General features: G+C 31.5%; 1 protein-coding gene across 7 annotated transcripts in view; it reads left to right on the top strand.

Moving 5' to 3' along the window:
- Window positions 1-16,830, top strand: part of LOC132721862 (neuronal calcium sensor 2-like) — a 150,018-nt gene extending 133,188 nt beyond the window's left edge. For all 7 annotated transcript variants that reach the window (XM_060706236.1, XM_060706232.1, XM_060706233.1 and 4 more), the window contains one exon: window positions 7,861-16,830. In XM_060706236.1, coding sequence (XP_060562219.1) covers window positions 7,861-8,061 — 201 coding nt within the window. In that variant the 3' untranslated portion in view covers window positions 8,062-16,830. The remainder of the gene's footprint in view (window positions 1-7,860) is intronic.
- Window positions 16,831-22,552: the final 5,722 nt, after the last annotated feature.

Genomic DNA, 22,552 nt, shown 5'->3' with positions numbered 1-22,552 from the left:
AATGTATATACTTTCCTTATACTTAGTAGCATTTATACCAGGTTGCTTTTTGTTTTTCCTTCAGTTTGTGGTTTTAATGTTAAAGTTATTGATTTTGATGCTCTTTGGTAAATAGGACTGCACTTGAAATAGAGTAACCCAATTAAAATCAATTATTTTAAGTTGATTTTCTTTTGAAGAAGGTTCTGTTATTGTATCGAAATTGTCTTTTCCACTTACCATAATATCTTTGACATTATTAAACAAATTGTTCAACAAGTCGTAAACCTGTTTTATATTTACAAACTGTCATTTTCTTCTTTCCTATCTTTTCAGTCATTTAAGCCCTTTTGGGCAATTGAGCATTAGTGCCAGGAAACTTTCTGTAAAGAGTAAAGTGGTCATGCCATTTTTTCCGTAATGTTTGATTGATTTTATCATTTGCCTTTTATACAATTATAGGAAGAGATTTCTATGTTAAGTGTCAATCATTTTGACCTCCCTGAGAATGTTTTAATTTCCTCGCAAAACTACAGCTTATCTCGTAAGAATTCGTGGCATTGAAAATCAGAAAAAAATATGTTTTGTATTTCTTAGCTTCTTAGTCGGGGAAATACATCATTTTACAGAGCCGTAGGATTTTCTAAAATCCTGATAATAAAAGCACAACAGCCTGCGCCCTTTTATGTCCAAAACAATTTTTTTAAAACATAAAATTTTATTTTTATTTGTTTGGGTCGTCAGACCAAACAAATAATGGTAGCGAAATTTCAGAGTCTAATGTTCTTAATTGCAAACGCCGAAAGTAGTCCACTTTTTTGAAGCGGTTACTTCCCTTTATATGTACACTAACGCCGAAAAATTCAGGGGAGATCACTGCGTAAAGATGGTCAAAGACAGGCGAATTAATGTTCAAGCAAAATAATTCCCGAATGGTCGAAGATTTCTAATATTGTTTTATTGTATTTTCTGATCGAAATTAAGTAAATACAAAGCGGACATTCAATCTCTGACACAGAAGTTCACAACAAACCTAACAACAAGTAGTTCTCAAAACAGCTTAAAACTAGCGATTTAAAAGAAAGAAATATATTTTTTATTTTGTTACAAGTATCCAACAAATAACAACGCATTCAAAGTTTAAAAATAGCGTTGGCTAATAGAATTGTCAATAAATGCACAATCACAAATTACGCGGATGAAATATGATTTTATCAATGAAAATACTATTTTTAGCGATGTCTATTACCGAATACTACACAAACCGAGTAGTGGAATATATAGATTCTACATGTCGGACTGTTTGGGCGAGAAGATTTTCGCTAAATTATTTACTTCAATTTCAAACAACAGGTTTATCCTGAACAAAATACCTCGAAATTAATAAGGATAACAAACCCGAAATGCAATGGAAGTTCTAAATCTAGAATGACTTGATGTTATTCAGGTGTTATTTGTATAACACCTCCGTGGTGCAGGGGTAACGCGCTCGCTTCAGGATTGAGAGGTCTGGAGTTCAAAACCAAGTCGAGGAAACTTTTTTTTTAAATTCTTTTTTAAGTGTCTTTGTTAAGGAAGTAGCCATGATATGCAAGGATAAAGTGTGACTGTCGTAAAAAATGAACATAAATAATTTTTGATGCATCTCTTGTTATGCAGAATTCCGTATGTATCAAACTCTGGTGCCTTGCAAAATGAATTATAATACATAAAAATAAACTTATACAGGAAAATGCATACAGATATACAGTACGATTAAGATTGCAAAGATCAGAAAATACCACAGAACTTGCATCCCTTTGATTCTTTATAAATATACATGCTTATAGTAAGCTCCAGGATTATTTACATCTGTGTTAAACAACAGTTAAAGTCGTTACAAGCCCTAATTTAGAATAATAAGGTTTTCTTCAGGCCGTCCACATATATTCACCGTGGCTGAAGGGTTTTTGCGCTCGCCTATAAAGCGAGAGGTCTGGAGTTCAAATCCCAGTAAAGGCAACTCATTTGTTTTTCAAATTGTTTAAGTCAAATAAACATTGGATTGCATATCAGTGTTGCAATAAGTCTTATAGCCAATTTACTACAATTAAAACGCTGGAAAGCATTGGTGGCACTATACATATAATCTCACAACCTGCACCTTTCTTGCATTCTGAGACCCAAACAAATTCAGCGCCTTCTGTGCTTTGATTCTATATTGTGGACATTTGGTTACTTATTCAGACTTTGGGTTAATTTTTAGCTCGACTATTCGATAAGAATAAGTAGAGCTATTGTAGTCACCCGAGCGTCGGCGTCCGCGTAACCACTTATGTTAAAGTTTTTGTAATAGTTCAAATATTTTCAAAGTCCATTGACATATGGCTTTGAAACTTTGAATACTTGTTCACCATCATGACCCCAATCTGTAGACAGGAGGAGGTAACTGTATCAAGCATTTTGACAGAATTATGCCCCTTTTTCGACTTAGAATTTACGTTAAAGTTTTTGTAATAGTTCAAATATTTTCAAAGTCCATTGACATATGGCTTTGAAACTTTGCACACTTGTTCACCATCATGACCGCAACCTGTAAACAGGAGGAGTTAACTGTATCAAGCATTTTTTTTTTACTATCAAGCACTAAGAATAGTCGAGCGTTGCTGTCCTACCGACAGCTCTTGTTTCTAAATTGGGTTAAAAACAATTATTGGAAGAAAACTTTGAGTTAATTTTCACTAAACTGGGTTAAAAAAAAATGGAAGAAAATGCAGAGATATTGTCATTTGGTAAATTTATTTGGTGAATCTTTTCTGGCTTTCTGGTAAAGTTTTCATTTATGGTCATAACTTCAATACTACCCATGCTGTAACCAGTTTACTATCTTGCACTGAGATCACTCCTCGGACAGCTCTTGTTTGATTCTTGTTTGTTTAGTATTGAAGAAAACTTTCAGAATTATCAATTCATGTTAACTTACCTTAGAAACAGCTGTTTGGAAGCAATTCTTGTTAAATACTGAAGAATAGCTTTACCTAAAATATTGATTTTCTCATATATTCAAGATTTCTACATTTTGCAAATTTTCAGTTTTATTTAGTGTTATATGATAAGTCTTAAGTCAATTTTCAGTACAAAATAACATTTTGAAAATCTTTTAAAGTTCCTGCTCATTTCCATAAAGTTTATATACATTTTCTTTGAATGGGTTGCTGTAAATGGAAAATATGGAATGAATTTAAAGTAAGGCTAGGTTACTTCTTTCAGTCACATTTTTCTTTTCAAAAACTTTTTTTTGGTCAGCAAGTGGTTAACTGCTCTCTGAGAGCACATATATGTATAAGTGGTTAACTAGTCTATGCATTAGATAAGTGGTTAACTGGTATTTGATGGTAGAGAAGTGATTAATTAACTGGTCCCTTAGGGACAGATGAGTGGTTAACAGGTCTCTGGTGGCAGATGGTTAACTGCCTACCAAGGGTAGATATGTGGTTAATTGGCTATCAATGGTATATATGTGGTTAACTGGCATCCAAGGGCAGATAAGTGGTTAACTGGCTTCGATGGGGAGATAAGTGGTTAACTGGCTACCCAGGGTAGATATGTGGTAAAGTGGTCTCCAAGGGCAGATATGGAAGATTGTTAATTGGCCACATTGGCAGATAAGTGATTAACTAATTGTTCATTGAAATCTGTTTCGCTGATTTCTCTTTTTAAAAATCAGCATTTTAAGTGTATTATGACAGGGTTTGTCTATATATGTTCGATGTGACATCCATCAATTCTGAAACTAAATTACTGCGTGAAAAAAGTCTTGGCAGTAAAATCAGGTTGGGGAACATTGTAAATTGCTTGTTTATTTTGTAAGTCATATTTCAAGGGCTGTTTATTAACCCACATATAATGATATCATGTGACAAGTGGAGCCTTAAGTTGGGGAAAAAGCAGAGAATGTGTCCCCAAGGATTGTTGTAGATGTTGTCTATTGATTGGAAAAGGGTTATATGTCATAAACTCTAAAGAGCAATTAGTTGATGGAAATATTTTTGGTATATTATATATGATGATTGTGTCCGTAACACAAAACCTTGCAAGGACATTCACTGAATCATTATCAGTCCCACTCACTTATAATACCCAAAAGTGTATGTATTGTGTGGGTTTTGACGGCATATATAATTATGTCATTGCAGATATGTATCTGATTCTCATTAAGTCGATAAGGTCATTTCTGATCAATAGCTTGGTATGTATTTATCGTTGCTGACTAGCAATGTATTTGTTATCTCAGATTGGTATATATTTCTGAATTATGTCAGTTCCAACCGGATATTTATCATGTCAGATTGGTATATATTTTCTCATGAAGGTCAGTTCGGACAACTTAGTAAAGTCTTTACAGATTGGTATATATTTCTGATTTCTGAATTAGATCAGTTCAGACAGTTTGGTATATACCAGCTATTCAATATGTCTGATTGGTATATATTTTCTCATATAGGTAAGTTCAGATAGCTTGGTATATACCAGCTATTTAACATGTCTGATTGGTATATATTTTCTTATATAGATCAGTTCGGACAGCTTAGTATATACCAGCTATTTTACATGTCTGATTGGTATATATTTTCTCATATAGATCAGTTCGGACAGCTTGGTAAATACCAGCTATATAACTTATGTCTGATTGGTATATATTTCTGATTTAGGACGGTTTGAACAGTTTGGTATATATTTTTCATAATATGGTAGGTTTAGCTCTTCTTAAAACAAGTCTTTTTAAAGGTATCTGACCTTTGTGCATCACTGCTTATAAGGCATTCCTGGTGAAGATATCTACATTTAGGAATATTTACTTGGAAACATCATTAATTAATAAGATTTCCTTTTTTGGAGTTAATGGGAATTAAAACGTGTCAAATAAAATGCCTATGTAGCATCTTTCTGTTAAAAATGTACATAGTTCTTTTTTATTTGCAGAAAATGAACTAGAGTTTTCTAAAAATAAAACATTTGATGTTTTATGTGATAGATGGTTGTCGATAATAAATCAAGCAAAGGGTGGTTGTTAGGCAGCCGTCTCCCTGGAGACCAGCAACTTTATTTGTCTGTTCTGTCTTTCCATTAGAGATGTCATTAGTAACTGATAGGGTTTTCCAGAGCTATTAAAGCTCATTGTTTTATGTTCTACAGATTTGTTAGATAGTACTAAAACTTAACCGAATAACATTTAACGAGTCTGTACATCATCTAATGGCCTTGTTTGTGAGAATTTAAGGTGTTTTTTTTTCTCTGTTTATTTCAAAGGAATAGGAAAAAAAAATTCTCATAAAGTTGACGATAGTATATGTTCAACATTTAATCAGTTTTTTTATCATTATGATTAAGTTTTTTTTGTCGAGAATTTGATTTTTTTGTTTGTTTTGATTTCAATCAATTGTATCATAGTTTGGGGACCTTTCTGTTGAAAAAATGTCAGAGTTAAATCGTATACATATACATGCACAGTGCGGTAGCTGGAGTGCAGGTATCAGTTACCCGCACTCCAGATAATGCCAGTTGATTGGTTCATTTTTGCTGGGGTTTACATATTGTGACGGCAGAGAAAGGGAAAGGGGCAGAAATGTCATATTCAGATGCTCGTTCATTGGTTCATTTTTTCTGGGGTTTCGTATTATGACAACAGGGAACGTGCTGTCATGTTTGACTATGATACAAAAGAGAAAGAACACCAAAACACTCGGCAATCTGATTTATACTCATGGGCTACGCCCCCTCGTACAAATCAGATAGCCTCGTGTTTCGGTGCTCTTTCTATTACGTAGATCATTGTTTTAATGTTTGTAATATACCTGTTGCCTGATTAACTTTTGATATTCTTGTGAAAATACATGTACTTAATGATCAAGTACATAAAGCAATGTGTACTTGAAGACACTTTGTGTTTTTTTCATGAGTTAATTTGAATTAAGTGTCTCCTGTCAAAAATATTGTAAAAGTCGGACACCATTGGAAATTTGCTCCTCCCAGTTCTATTTTTAGATAATCTTGGCCTTAAATTGTTTTTGGGCTTTCTTTTTGTATAGGCACCATCTTGACATTCCTCATGTTGTTGTTTTGTATAATTACAAAACATGATATTATTAAATATCAATTATCTTTATATATTGTTGTTAAAATTCAGACTTTTCTAGAGATCTTTAATTTCTATCTTAAATTCTAAATTATAAACACTATTTCATATTTGTTTGTCGTGGAGTTCCACTTAAACCAGTGTTACAAGCTAGCAATTACCATGCACAGGCACATTTTCAATTTTGAAGTGTTTTGCGTTCCTTAAGGTTTTCATGTTCATCTGTCTTCTATATAAGCTATTGAAATCTAACTGTTGACTTGTACTTCATAATCATATATAACACAGACTGTTATATAAGCTTACATATCATTTTCAAGCCTTTTATCGCCCTAGAGTAAACAGTTTGCCAAATAAGCACATTGTCATCTTACCATCATAATCTGTACAGCTTTGCCAAAAATAAACTGATCTAATTGTTCCCCGTCAAGTCAGCGAGAATGTACAGAATATCATTTCACTTGCGATTTTGTTTGCAATCAATCACTTTGCTTTTATTATATGATGGAAATTTCACACTTGGGTCAATATTTCTTTGGAATTGGGGTCCCTTTAGATGAATGTTTACACTGCTCTTGTCTTGGAAGTGAAAATATCGCCCTAGTTCCGATCCATTAAGAGACAAAAAAGACGTCTGCTGTAATACAATTATCATGTTACGTTTATCGCCTATGTTTATTACCTTGCGGAAAGTTACAACATACTACTTGTACTCATTACAGTTAAGACAACTTTTGATTAATCCTGAATGTTTAAAACTGTTTCTTTAAACATGTAATTGAATTGAGGGGTTTTAGTTTGAAATGCTTCTCAAACATGTTGTGTAAACGATCAGCACTTTTGGTGAAATTTTAATTTTAAAACTGCACTTTAAGATCTTGAGGTACAAGATAAAGTGCAAATGTTTTAGAGACAAAATGTTTAGATGTTATTAATGTCCTTGAGTGTCAAGATTTTGATGAAAGATATTTTAAGCTCATTTACATTAATAATCCAAGCCAACATAAAAGAATTGCTAATCCAGAATATGCAGAAAAGAAGATTTTTTAAGGTCTGAAATGCATTTTTTAAAACGACAACGTCAAAAGTTATTGGCATAATGGTAAAAAAAATGCACATATTTGTATGTGAATTTGAGAAAGGAACTCTCATTGGTTAAAATCAAATCAGTGCAGAATTTCAACCAATCAAAGTAGAAAATTAAAGATGGTTTAATATTGATTGCCCAGACATTTGAAGATTGAACATTTCCATTTAAAATTACATGCTTTAATTAGTCTGGCTTAACTTTATCATTTAAATGGGAGAAAAATCTTGATTGTTTAAATATCTTGGTATTACCCCAAATTAATTTGTCCCTGGTTTAAGCCTGGTGTGTGGTCTTATGCCAAATGTCACTGGTTTAGGCTGGAGCATGGTCTTATCTCATATTTGTCACTGGTTGTGACTAACCCCATATTTTGTCACTTGGTTAAGCTGGAGTACAATAAAAAAAAATTTTAGTTTGTGAGAATGTATGTCTGTATCAGTATAAACTTTCCACAACTGCAGAATGATAAACTTGTCCAAGTTTTGTTCCTCTTTGGTTGTCTTTAGCATAAAACTTGTCCAAGTTTTGTTCCTCTTTGGTTGTCTTTAGCATAATAATGTAGTGGAATAGCATTCACCATCATGACTTGATTGTATAGAATTTGTTTGTAAGAGAATAGATATTATAATTCTGTATGAATCAACAATCAATTTTATTATTTCATGTTGTTTTTTAGGCCATATATTCCATGTTGGGAAATGCCTTGACCAACCAAGATACTGACAGCCCCGAGGATCGAACGACCAAAATCTTTGCCAAGATGGATGTTAACAATGATGGTGTCTTAACGCGTTCCGAGTTTGTTGATGGATGCATGAAAGACCAGTTCCTATACCAGATGTTGACAGCAGACGCCGGGGGTTGTAACCAGGAATAAACTTTATAAACACTTATATCTCATGTTCATTCTTTCATTTTTATACATTTGTGTTCTTTTTAAATCTTGGACATACTTTAGCAGACGGATATGCAGAATGTAAAATGAGAACTTTGCAAGAATAATAGAGTTGATTAAATAAGAAAATACCCTTTTTTAATAGTTTTGTATTGATGTTTGGAAAATGAAAGGCGTTACTAAGAAGGTACATTTTTATGTCCCTTGTTTACTCTTCAATGTAAAGATAGGAAAAGTACATGCGGACCAGAAAATGGATTTCTGTTCTATTTCTGCAAGATTTGAGAATTGTTGTGTGACAAAATGCAATAAAAGAGCATCTACGTTTTATGAGGTCTATGAGAACTGACAGAATACTTGAAACAGTTATTTATAGCAGGTCAGGATATATTCCATGGTCATTCAGTACAGATTTTTCAGGTCTCTGACTGGCATGGGTTTTATTTTTTGTGTGTTCATATTTAATAAGGTAAAAGAATTTTAAAGAACCAAAAGTTTAGACTGGTTTGAAACTGTGATTGGGAATTGGGCATAATGTATAACTACTATTGTAAACCCAATTACCAAAACTTTTTAAGTGTAAATATACATTAATCAAAGATCAAGGTCATGTTTGAAGCTTATTTAGGAGATGTTTTAATTTCCAAGAACATGTATTTGCCATTAAATCCCACATTCCTAGGATTATGATTAAATTGTAATTTTTTGAATCATGCCATATTATTTCATTTGTGAATAGTTTCACCATTTTGCACATTTTTTCTCCATTTTTTCCCATTTTTCTACTTGCTTAAAATAGATGTAAAAACAATTCTTATTTATCAATCCATACAATTTTTTTTATCAAATATTTTTTTTTATAATATAATAAAAAATAAGTAAGGAAGCTTTTTGAAGATAAAATTACCCATACCAGTAAAATTTCATCATGTTGTGTCCTACTTCATAATACCAGTTGTGTTCTGTTTTTTTTCTCTTTCCCCTAAATTTTTAGTTTCTTGCTGTAACATTTTTATTGCTTAATACCTGTTGAAAACCAATTTTATAATTACAGATATACACCTGCAGTAAAATTTTTCTGTTTTGCGTGGAACTGTTGTTGTGAACATAAATTTCAGTTATTTGAAATACTAATATTTGAAATATTAATATTCAAGGGCAATAACTCATTATGCTACTTTTTTTCAAAACAAAATGGGTGCATGATTTCCAGAAAGATCAACAAAATTATACTTTAAATTTTTACTAACATTTCTGAATTTGTTAAAAAAAAGTTATAATTACTTTCCTAATTGGCAGCAGATAGTGTAGGCAGACATTCCATCAACCTGTAACCTCATTCCTACTAACGTCATTTCCTCTCAAATGATTTTCGGTGACATTTTATTTGTGATTTGAATAAATCAGTGAAAATTATGATTATCGAAATTTTGCTAAGTTAGTATTGAACACGAATTTCATTTTATTATGGCCTCACAATTGGATTACAAGATGACATTATGGAAATATATGGGAAAATTTAATTTCATTTTAACATGTGTCAATTAATATTGATATTTAAATAAAAATATTATAGTATACAGATGTTTTTATGCCACCGCAGCATCTGCGATGCGGTGGCATATAGCGATTCACCTGTGTGTGTGTGTGTGTGTGTGTTTGTGTGTGTGTTTGTGTGTGTGTTATATAGATTATATAGTGAACTTAAAAAATCTTCTTGTGAAAAACCACTAGTCCAATTTCAACCAAACTTGGCAGGATTGTTCCTTGGGTGAAGGGCTTCCAAAGTTGTTCAAAGAATTTCATTCCATGCAGAAATCTGGTTGCCATGGCAACCAAAAGGAATTATAAGAATAAATTTAAAAAATCTTCTTGTAAAGACCCAAAAGGCCTAGAGCTTAGATATTTTGCATAAGGCATTGTCTGGTAGACCTCTAACAAGATTGTTCAAATTATAGCCCTGGGGTCAAAATTGGCCCCGCCCCGAGGGTCATTGATTTTCACTATGTACATATAGTAAAAACTTAAAATACCTTCTTGTAAAAACCCAAAAGGCCTAGAGCTTAGATATTTTGCATAAGGCATCTTCTGGTAGACCCTTACCAAGATTGTTCAAATTATAGCCCTTGGGTCAAAATCGGCCCCGCCCCGTACATATAGTGAAAACTTAAAATACCTTCTTGTAAAAACCCAAAAGGCCTAGAGCTTAGATATTTTGCATAAGGCATCTTCTGGTAGACCCTTACCAAGATTGTTCAAATTATAGCCCTTGGGTCAAAATCGGCCCCGCCCCGGGGTCATTGAATTTCACTATATGTACATATAGTAAAAACTTAAAACACCTTCTTGTAAAGACCCAAAAGGCCTAGAGCTTATATATTTTGCGTAAGGCATTGTCTGGTAGACCTCTACCCAGATTGTTCAAATTATAGCCCTGGGGTCAAAATCGGCCCCGCCCCGGGGGTCATTGGTTTTCCTTATATGTATATAGTAAAAACTTATAGTAATAGTAAAAACTTCAAAAAAAATTCATCTAGCAATTGACAAATGCTAGAGGTTAGATATTTTGCATGAAACATTGTGTAGTAACCTCTAGCAAGATTGTTCAAATTATAGCCCTGGGGTCAAAATTGCCCCCGCCCTTGGGGTCATTGATTTCAATATATACATATAGTAAAAAAATAAATAAATCTTATTGTCTGAAGGTACAAGGCTTAGAGCTTTAATATTTGTTAAATTATATCATCTGAAGGTACTCTACAAAATTTATTCAAATTTTGCCTCTTGTGTCAAAATTAGCCCCGCCCCCTGGTGGCCATAGGTTTTCCTTATATGTATATAGTACAAACTTAAAAAATCATCTTCTCTAAATTTACAAGGCTAGAGTTAAGATATTTTGCATGAAACATTGTGTAGTGAACCTCTGGCAAGATTGTTCAAATTATAGCCCTGGGGTCAAAATTGGTTCCGCCCGGGGGGTCATTGATTTTCATTATGTACATATAGTGAAAAAATAAAAAATATTTTTGTCTGAAGGTACAAGGCATAGAGCTTTGATGTTTGATATATAATATCATTTATAGGTCCTCTACCAAAGTTGTTCAAAATTTTCCCCTGGTGTCAAAATTGGCCCTGCCCGGAGGCAGTGATTCTCATTATGTACACATAGTAAAAACAGAAAATAAAACAAATGTTTTCTGAATGGGAGAAAGCTATAGCTTAGATATTTGACTTGAAATGTTGTTTGGTGGACCTGTATCAAAATTGTTTTGAATTAAACCCTTGGGTCAAAATTATGCCTTGCCCAAGGGGACAGTGACCTACTTTCTTGTCCTTTGATGTACAGCAATGACATTTTGACCATGTGCACAGTTTTAGTTGTAAAATTGAACTTTGATATCAGGTGACCTAGATTTTGATGATGTGACCTACTTTCTTGTCCTTTGGTGTACAGCTATGAAATTTGAACCATGCGGTGGCATAGCATTTTTATCAAATGCAATCTTGTTTTATTTATGATGAAATATTATTAAATATTATGTTTTGTAAACAAATATTAGAAATGATGATGTATTTTAATTAACTGTGTGAGAACTACTTGATATTATTTTGTCGAGTCGAGGAAGTTTTAGTTAATAGAAGGAAGGTTCATGAAATATTTTCACAAAGAAATGACTGCAGACGAAAAATGTATTTTAATCAGTTATGTAGGTAAATAAAATGCAAGACAAAATTGAAGTTAAGTACAAATTGATATTGACTGGCAACAGAAAATAGACATTTTTTTTGGACAAGTAGCATTTTGAGATCTTTTTTTCTTTGATGGTGGGTGAGCTTATTGTGACAAGAATTAATAATGCAGTGAATAATATTCCTTATTTTGGAAAAAAAAAATTCCCCCCCTGAGAAAAGTTAATAGATCATTGCATTCCATGACATGTTTTGATGAAAAGAGTTTTGGAGGATGACTAAGTACATAGGATTTGGTCTGAAATTAGACTGTACCCGATAAAGTTGACAGCGTACAATACTTCCTGTTAAGAGATCTGTGTATAGACATCATCTATACAATAAAGTAATAATTCACAATAAATACTGTCTGTTTTTGTATAGACCCTGGAATTTTCAGTTTTATGACCATTTAATGCAAAATTTTGTCTCCAAAATTGAAGTTTTTCCAATATGTAGTTGAATAAAAGAATATTTAGTGAACCATGTCGGAACAATTGCCTTCAATTGAACCGGTTTGAACAAGTATTTTCCAGATAAGATAGTCACAATTTGAAAGTTTCACATGACCTGAAATAGTTTATTTTCTGTAAAAATGGCAAATCTGTACACAAATGTTTTAGAAAACAAGGTATAAATTGCCAGATTCTTTAGCTGTATTATTTATTCAGATTTATTCACTATATTAGTTATATACATGTAATTCAAATTTTCCATAAAATTTATCACAAGTACCCACCATTTTTCTACAAGAAACTAACATTTTGGCTCACATTTTTACTACCCATCGGCATTTATTAAACCATTTCATAATCCATTTAATTCCAACCTAGATAACCAACAGTTAATCTGCTGGAACTGTAAGTAAATTAGCCCCTACCACCAGTATAGAGCCAGGCCAGCCTGTACGGTGCATTCTGTGCTGTCTGACCAGGCCCAATACTGCGGGTAGCCCAATTTTCTGTATATTGAAATTGAAATCTCAAATTTTGAATGGACTGTTCCAAATTCAAAGCAGGGCAAGTCCATTATACAAATTCAGCATGTTAAGGGTCAGCCATTTTGAAACCGAACCAAACGATTCCAGTCTGTATCATTTTTGCAATAGCTAGTTTGAAGTATTGTTTAAGCATTTAGAAAACCAGTTTAGTGTTCCTTAGACATTAGTTTCACCGTGACCAGTTTCAAAACCAATGTTGTATAAAAGCATTTTTTCCACATAATGTGTTGTACATGGCACATAGGTTCACAAAGCATTGTGTTATACCTATTTTGTATTCTTCACAATTTGGAACAATTGTTTGTTCTTTTATATTATATGTATTATTGTTTTTACAATCATATGCAGAATTTTCAATGCTCATGTCGCTGTTCAATGTGATTTTTATGGGGTAACAAATGTGACCTGTGTAAAAGTGTTGACATACATATAAACTATTGTTACTTTGTCGGTACAGTACTTCGAGTAAAAAACGAAAGGCGTGTAGATAAAACTATCATTCATAGCAGACAAGCAAGTGCCATGTTTATTAATATATGGCTATGATGTAGATCTTTGGTGAAACATAACCATGAAGAAAATTTTCTCATTAATCATAGCTACAAAGTGATTCATTGTTATTCATAGCTATAAAGTTACTTTATGGTAATTTACAACTATGTAAATTATGGTTATATGGTTAAATTTATGGTTATAGCTATGAAGTTACTTTCCTGGTTATAGCTATGGAATAACACTCGTCATAGCTATGATTATTATTTTCAAAATTGATCAAAGCTTTGAAGTGATTATATTGCTGTTATTCATAGCTGTTTAGTAAAGTTCATCTTGTATCATGGCTACAAACCCAGCTTTGCCGAGAACATCAGCCAGTAAGGTAACTTGTGAATCTTGTGGATAATTCTCAGTATATGGTGACAGTTAGTTAACCACTGGAACAAACTATAGCTACAAAGTTTAACTACCATTGTTTATCATAGCTAAATACCAAATAAATTTGATAAATAAATATTATATTCGTGTAGATTCAATACTTAGTCTAAATTTATTGAACTTGTTGAATAAAACAATATTATACTGGCCAAAGGCTCGCATAAAATGATTTTATTCAACTCGTTCAATAAATATAGTCTCTATTTATCACAGAAGTACTGAACTTTAAAGTAACAACAGTATGGTGTATGTTTTTTGGGTTTTTTTTGTTGTTTTTGACTGGTTCTCAGAATGAAAGTTGTACTCACTTTATATAATTATGACCTACTTTTCTTTTCTTTTTTTGCTTGAATCCACATCTTTGTATCACAAGCTTTATTATCACTTACATTTACATCTATTTCTTGCGAATGGAATAATTTTGATTAAAAGTGACCTTTTAAACATTTTTTTTAATTATCTGGTGGTATATTTGAAGGTATAAGTAAAATGTGACAATTTGGATTTTAGTGAAAGTATGAAAGTATTCAATTTGGCTAAGCTACTAGTTAAATATTAATTTTTTCGTTTTTCTTTCGATTTTTTATCCAGTAAATTTTTTTATTGTGTGTTGTTAAGCTTGTTATAAATATTGTTGTTATTAATTGTTACTTAGCAACTTAATAATGTGTAAAAATAATTGGAAATGGCTATCCTAAAATGATTCAATTTATTTTTCAGTGTCATTATCTTAGTTTTTTGAAAAATTAATTAGTTATTCAATCAAGTCAAAATAGTTGCTTAAATCGAAATACATTTTGAACTGTTATTAAGAACTAATTCTTGCCTGGTTGGTCATTTATTGAGATAGTCAAATGCATGTCAAGTTATCGCTTTACTGTTATACTTAATCTTTTTGTACATAGGAAAAGATTTTTTTTGCCAATGAATCGTCATAATTCCACTATGTTAAGTTTATTTTAAGCAAGATATCTTTATATACGTGTATTTTTAGTATCTTATTTTATTTTGCGAACTTGCATAACAGTGTGTTTCAGTTAGTGTGAAAATTACATTGTAAAGATGGACATTAAATTATACAAAATACAAAAAAGTTACATCATCATTTTATTTTAAAGGAACTCCACTGAGGTCCAAAAGCATAAAAACATAAAATTGGAATTTCTTACATAGATCAACTGGGGCATTAAAACAGCAAGGTAATGCAACAGATAATTAGGAAATATTCTCAGAAATAATTTCAAAATTGTATTTTTGTGCTATTATTAGCCCAATTTGATTGTAAAAGGTTGCAACACTGATTTTTCACAAGTAGAATGAATATTCTGGAAAAACTTCTGGTCAAATTTTGTACGTCTAGACTTGCATCAAATGAAACAATCAAAAAATTATTCCAGTCCTGTTTTGTCAAAAACCTCAGTGGAGTCCCTTTAAAATAAAGAAAATATTCTTTGCATACATTGTGAAATATATTTTTGAAAAAGGTAATATCTACACTTTACAATATTATAACTTGAATAACAATATGAGTAATGTTTAAGAGGCACTTGTAGTTCTTGTTGTAATTTCAATAGAAATTGTACATCAAATATTTCATATTACATTTTAATAAGTGAACTTTCAATGAAAATCAGAATAAAATATTTAGATCATTTTAAAAGAATCGCTGAATAATAAGTAGATTGAATAGAATCAATTTTAACGTCATTTTCACGGTCAGTATTTGTCAGTGTCCAAATATGCCAAATTCTAACTTTTGTTTACCAGTATTTGTTGAAGATTTTCATGAAAACTTGGGTCAAAATTTCATAACAACCATTCATTTTTATCAAAGTTCATCTGGAAATATTATCCTCTGGAAACATTATTGTCAGATATTCGGAACATTTTTATTATTATCATAATTTTTTGGAAATTTGAAAATTTAATGAATTTACACCAAAGTTTGAGAAGTAGACATTTAAACCATCATGAATGTGAGCCAAACTACATGCGGATCTAAGACAAGAAGGGGACCATTACATACCTTTTCTATTTGGTTTGAATTGGTTCATTTAGGTTCATTAAGATGCATCTTGTGATGCTAGTGCAGGGGAAACATTTCAGTAATCATGATCTATCAATTCATTTACATTGAAAATAAAAGTTTAGGGGAAAAAAAAGGTTATTTCAGGCATGTTTTAAAGAGAATCATAGTATAAATTTTAGGAGTTACACTTTGAGTGATGCCTCGTGCAAATGGTGATTTTGTTTTATAAATCATAATCTTTAGATGTAAATCATCATATTTATTAAGAAACAATGAAATTAAGAATTGTTAGAAAGTTTTCTACTTGCATTTTTAAGTATGTATGTTTATATGTGATTACATTGTACTTAGATATTAAATTTTTCTTACAGTTTATTAAGAACAAAACATTTGAAGAAAAAAAATCACTGTACAACTATCACAACAGTGATTTGATAAGCATACATGTATGTAAAATGACGCCATGAAATTTTCAACAAAAATGTTTTTATGAAAGGAAACACAAGATCTGTATGTATATGAAAGTGTTGATAGATTTTAAGCATAACAAAATTATATCCATATATAGTTTCCATGTAGACTGAGATATTTATTAGGTCAAAGGTCAAAAGTCCGAATCTGTAGTGCTGCTTTTTTGTGTCACTTTTATTTTGTTGTCGTTTTTTAGGGCACACGGCATGACTGAGTGAGAAAATAAGAAATCATAAAAATAATAATTCAATCATTTTTGAGAGCTCTGGAAAAAAATTAATATGATTTTTTTTTTCTCGTTGAATAAAAGTATTAAATTTGAATTTATATATTAATTATACTACTAATTTGTAAAAATCTGATTCAGAAACAAAATAGCTTGCATTTATTTGTCAATTTCAGCTTTTTTGGCATTTTTTATTCTATTTTCAAAATGTTGCCTAGATTTTTTTCATCAGTATAGGAAAGATATTGTAAATGTATGTAAAAGAAATTTGTGAAATTATTAAATGTTTCATCACACACTTCCTGGGTACACTTATTACATGTAAGTCTGTATAGCAATAGAAAATTTCATTCTATAATATCATTACTGTGTTTGTTCTTAATGTAGCCGTCCTTTATTCCGAGTTTCTTTGGCCAAGCTGTATCGCCCCTTTATTTCGAGTCTTCATGGCCAAGCGATCTTGCCAACTTTTACTTTTGTTGTATCCTTCCGTAACCTCTGACCTTTTGTAAAAAATTACTGGCTGGAAAGTTACAGCATTCATAAAAGTCACTGTCTTCAAGGACCACCTGATGCCTTCAGCCAGATTACAAGCTTAAAAGTTGCCATATGACCTGAAAATACTTCTTATAATAATGATTCAGAGGAGCGAGTCTAGAAAACCTATTTTTCATTGAATCCCACTTCCTTGATGATGACTTGTTACAAAGGTTCACATGGATAGATAATCTTTGACCTTTTATAGATTACCCAAATAACCTTTAGTCCAGAAACACTTGCTATAATTGTCAGGAGAATCTAATACAATCAGCAAAATGTAATGAAGATTGGAGATGAAGTTTGACCTTGACATCTAGAAACTCCATGCCAATAAAATTGGGTAAAGAAGAAACAAGTTTTCTATTGTATAAGAAAGGCATTTTCATATTATGAGTTCAAGAAAATAATACAAAACTAATAATATAGTTATGAGATGTTGATCAGTAATATAAGGTGCTTGGCATCACAATAACCCATACACATTGCATTGTATAGGCTCGCAGTAAATGATCTACATTGATTCTGTTCCTTCTGTGTTTTTGGCTAGAATCGTGTTCAGTTGAAGTTATGAGAACTTTTCTCTGCAAAGGTTCTGTTATTCATGTACAAACAAATTTCTGAATATTTTATCAAAATCTGCAATCAGTAGCATAATTACTGTTTGAAAATAAATTTGGACGCTGCATCACAAATCACTGGAGAGTGGAGTGATAAAAGAAATCTGCAGTGGCTTTATTTAATGCCAGTCCATATAAGTGAATTGCTGGGAGAACACATACAAAACTGTATGAATATTTTGTTATAGTAAATCATTTTATTAGATTTTATTGTAAACAAGTATACCACTTAACAAAACTATAAAATATGCATGCAATATTTGTTATAGATATGTCAAAACTCTAGCACATTTAACAATGACACCCCACGGAAAACAAACTCACAAAAGACAAACTTCCAAAAAAAGACTGGTCAATACTTGCACCAGAACATTACCATACTTCCATGGTACATAATACCGTACTTTTGCAGGTACATAATACTGTACTTCCATAGTACATTCTATCGTACTTGCATCAATACATAATATGTACTTTTGCCGGTACATTAATACTGTACTTGCACCGGTACATTAGGTACATTATACTGTACTATAACCGGTACTTAATATCGGCACTTGCAGCAGTACATAATACCGTACTTGCACCAGTACATAATATCGTACTTGCACCAGTACATAATACCGTACTTGCACCAGTACATAATACCATACTTGCACCAGTACATAATACCGTACTTGCACCAGTACATAATACCATACTTGCACCAGTACAAAATACCGTACTTGCACCAGTACATAATACCATACTTGCACCGGTACATTATACTGTACTTGCACCAGTACATAATACCATACTTGCACCAGTACATTATACTGTACTTGCACCAGTACATAATACCATACTTGCACCAGAACATAATACCATACTTGCACCAGTACATAATACCGTACTTGCACCAGTACATAATACCATACTTGCACCAGTACATAATACCGTACTTGCACCAGTACATAATACAGTACTTGCATCAGTACATAATACCGTACTTGCACCAGTACATAATACCATACTTGCACCAGTACAAAATACGGTACTTGCACCACTACAAAATACCATACTTGCACCAGTACATCATACCGTACTTGCACCAGTACATAATACCGTACTTGCACCAGTACATAATACCATACTTGCACCAGTACATAATACCATACTTGCACCAGTACATAATACCATACTTGCACCAGTACATAATACCGTACTTGCACCAGTACAAAATACCGTACTTGCACCAGTACATAATACCATACTTGCACCAGTACATAATACCATACTTGCACAGTACATAATACCGTACTTGCACCAGTACATAATACCATACTTGCACCAGTACAAAATACCGTACTTGCACCAGTACATAATACCATACTTGCACCAGTACATAATACCATACTTGCACCAGTACATAATACCGTACTTGCACCAGTACATAATACCATACTTGCACCAGTACATAATACCACACTTGCACCAGTACATAATACCATACTTGCACTGGAATATATTATCGTACTTTCACCAGTATATAATACCGTACTTGCACCAGTACAAAATACCGTACTTGCACCAGTACATAATACCGTACTTGCACCAGTACAAAATACCGTACTTGCACCAGTACATAATACCATACTTGCACCAGTACATAATACCGTACTTGCACCAGTACAAAATACCGTACTTGCACCAGTACAAAATACCGTACTTGCACCAGTACATAATACCACACTTGCACCAGTACATAATACCATACTTGCACTGGAATATATTATCGTACTTTCACCAGTATATAATGCTGTACTTGCACCAGTTCATAATATTGGTACTTGCACCATTACATAATAAAGCAACAGATATTTTTAAATTACAATACTATGTGTAAATTTTAGTGTTTTCTTTTTCCACTGCATTACAAAAATGGTTTAATATGAAAACATTCTGATCTTCAATTGTGAAAGTAAATATAGTGCAAACTATCCAAATGGTTAAAATAAAAAACAATTTGTGAAAGAAAGTAAAACATTTTTTCCATTCAAAGGAATAATGAATATTCCTAATAAAAAAGTTTTTAACCATCTAAAAAGAAAAAAATCCCCCACAAATCTAGAAAATTATTTTGACCTTCCAGTCTATTAGTTGAAATCAACCCATCCCTTAAGATGATACAATAAATAGTCACTGCCCTAAAAAAAAAAAAACAATCAAAAAAGTAAAACAGTTCCATCCCTTTTCAAGAAATCACAAGTTCCCAATTTCCGAGGTTTTATTGCACTATATTATTAACACAGTGAACTTAAGAGTTAACTACAATATTTGTGTTACAACCCACGAAGGAAAGCTTGCTCTGCAACTATCAACAAACAAAATTAAAAAAGCAAAACCCAAACCTATAAAGCTAATTGATTGCAATTTTTTATGCCAAGAAGTCGGCACTTTGTAAAAACAATTAGTACAGTTTTGAAAATTAAACCAGTATCTTTGCACTTAACTTTCTTCTTTAACTGTTTTAACATTTTTAATTGGCAATTATGTTGAGACTTAGTGCCAGAACAATTTGTTGCCAGTTGACAGAAAATATTAAACTGATCTATGTAGAAAGTCTCTCAAGAAGAATTTTCTACCAGATTCTTTTACAAAACAAAAAAAGCAATAAAAGAAAAGTAGTTTTAGTGTAATAGTGTCATTTGAAAGGGAAACTCCCATGTACTACACTAATTGTGACTCAGCTTAGGTAAAAAGTGATCCAAGTATTCAATAGCAAAATTAAAATAAGAGTCTTTGACATCTATAATACTATAGATCTATTGTATACATGTAGTATTTTTTTCCATCCAAAATAATTTCTGGTCTGAATAATATAGTATGGTATATATATATTGATAATATATTCATTGTATATGATGGCCTCTTACAATTCAGATGTATCTCACGGTAAGTCTTTAATTTATCTGTTGTTTTTTTGGGTTTTTTTACAATTTAGTGTAAGTCTTCAATTTATCTGGCTCCTTACAATTTAGTGTAAGTCTTTAATTTATCTGACTTCTTATTATTTAGTGTAAGTCTTAAAATTATCTGACTTCCTACACTTCAGTGTAAGTCTCTAATTTATCTGACTTCTTTCAATCTAGTGTAAGTCTTTAATTTATCTGACTTCTTACAATTTAGTGTAAGTCTTTAATTTATCTGACTTCTTTCAATCTAGTGTAAGTCTTTAATTTATCTGATTTCTTTCAATCTAGTGTAAGTCTTTAATTTATCTGATTTCTTTCAATCTAGTGTAAGTCTTTAATTTATCTGATTTCTTTCAATCTAGTGTAAGTCTCTAATTTATCTGACTTCTTTCAATCAAGTGTAAGTCTTTAATTTATCTGATTTCTTTCAATCTAGTGTAAGTCTTTAATTTATCTGATTTCTTTCAATCTAGTGTAAGTTTCTAATTTATCTGACTTCTTTCAATCTAGTGTAAGTCTTTAATTTATCTGATTTCTTTCAATCTAGTGTAAGTCTTTAATTTATCTGGCTCCTTACAATTTAGTGCAAGACTTCTTACAATCTAGTGTAAGTCTTTAATTTATCTGGCTCCTTACAATTTAGTGCAAGACTTCTTACAATCTAGTGTAAGTCTCTAATTTATCTGACTTCTTTCAATCTAGTGTAAGTCTTTAATTTATCTGATTTAATTCTTTCAATCTAGTGTAAGTCTTTTAATTTATCTGGCTCCTTACAATTTAGTGCAAGACTTCTTACAATCTAGTGTAAGTCTTTAATTTATCTGGCTCCTTACAATTTAGTATAAGACTTCTTACAATCTAGTGTAAGTCTTTAATTTATCTGACTTCTTAAAATTTATTTCATCTGGCTTTTACAATTTAGTGTAAGTCTTTAATATTTAGTGTAAGACTTTAATTATCTTGCACACAATCTTCTCAAACTGAATTTTCATACTAAATGCCAGAAAATGCCCTTTACCTTAAAAAATCATACTAAATGTTTAGTAATCACAAGCTACAAAAATCTTAACAAACATTCCATGTATATAAAATATAGCTAAAATGTATATCAAATCAGGGTATACCAAAATATAAGTAGTTCACAACTTAAGTACCATATAACTTATTCCAGTTTACAGCAAACAAAAATATCTACAAAAATTAATCTAATATTGCATGCAAGCAATCTATATCTATATACTGGAAAAAAATAACTAAATTTATTTGTACTCTAACATCACGAAGTTGAAAATAATTGCACATAGAAAAAATAGAACCACAGTAAAAGATTGGGATCATCTACTTTCAAAAACGTCACAAAATTGCACTTTATTCTTGTTATAAAAGATAAGTATTTCTTTAAAAAGGGGGATTTCTTTTCTCATTAAAGAAAGACATAACAATACTTGTTAAACAAATAACAATATTTTCATTTCACTGTCCACAGCTTTTATTATTTTCAAATTGATCAAACTTATGCAAGCCAGAAAAAACATTACAGACCTTTAATATCACAAAAATATTACTTTAAAAAATTAATCATTGTTAAATTCTAAAATTCTGAAAATTTGACCTTAAATGGCCATGATTGTTTAGAGGTCAAGGTCAAACAATAGATGTGGTTGCATATAAAGGATTACATTTTTTCCCCTTTTATAAATATCTTATTCTTAAACAACTTATTATTCCAGAAATATTTTAATCTCAAAATGACTGCAGATACAATTTGTTAAAACAAAGTATCAACAAATCTACAAAGTTAATTAAATCTTAAATATGCTCAAAAAAACAAAGGTGAGAAATTTTAAACAAGTGCTGAAAAAATGGTTCAATTCTTGCAAATAAACCAAGTTCTTCATACCAATCTTATATTTAACATACACTCATAAAACAAAGAATTATTTTTGAGACAAATGATTTAAATACGTTCCTATC

Source organism: Ruditapes philippinarum, unplaced genomic scaffold (genome assembly GCF_026571515.1).
Source record: "Ruditapes philippinarum isolate M1 unplaced genomic scaffold, ASM2657151v2 ctg1919_1_1_1_1, whole genome shotgun sequence".
Taxonomy (NCBI): domain Eukaryota; kingdom Metazoa; phylum Mollusca; class Bivalvia; order Venerida; family Veneridae; genus Ruditapes; species Ruditapes philippinarum.
Note: the sequence above shows the minus strand (reverse complement) of the source record. Positions and strands in the feature narration are given on the sequence as shown.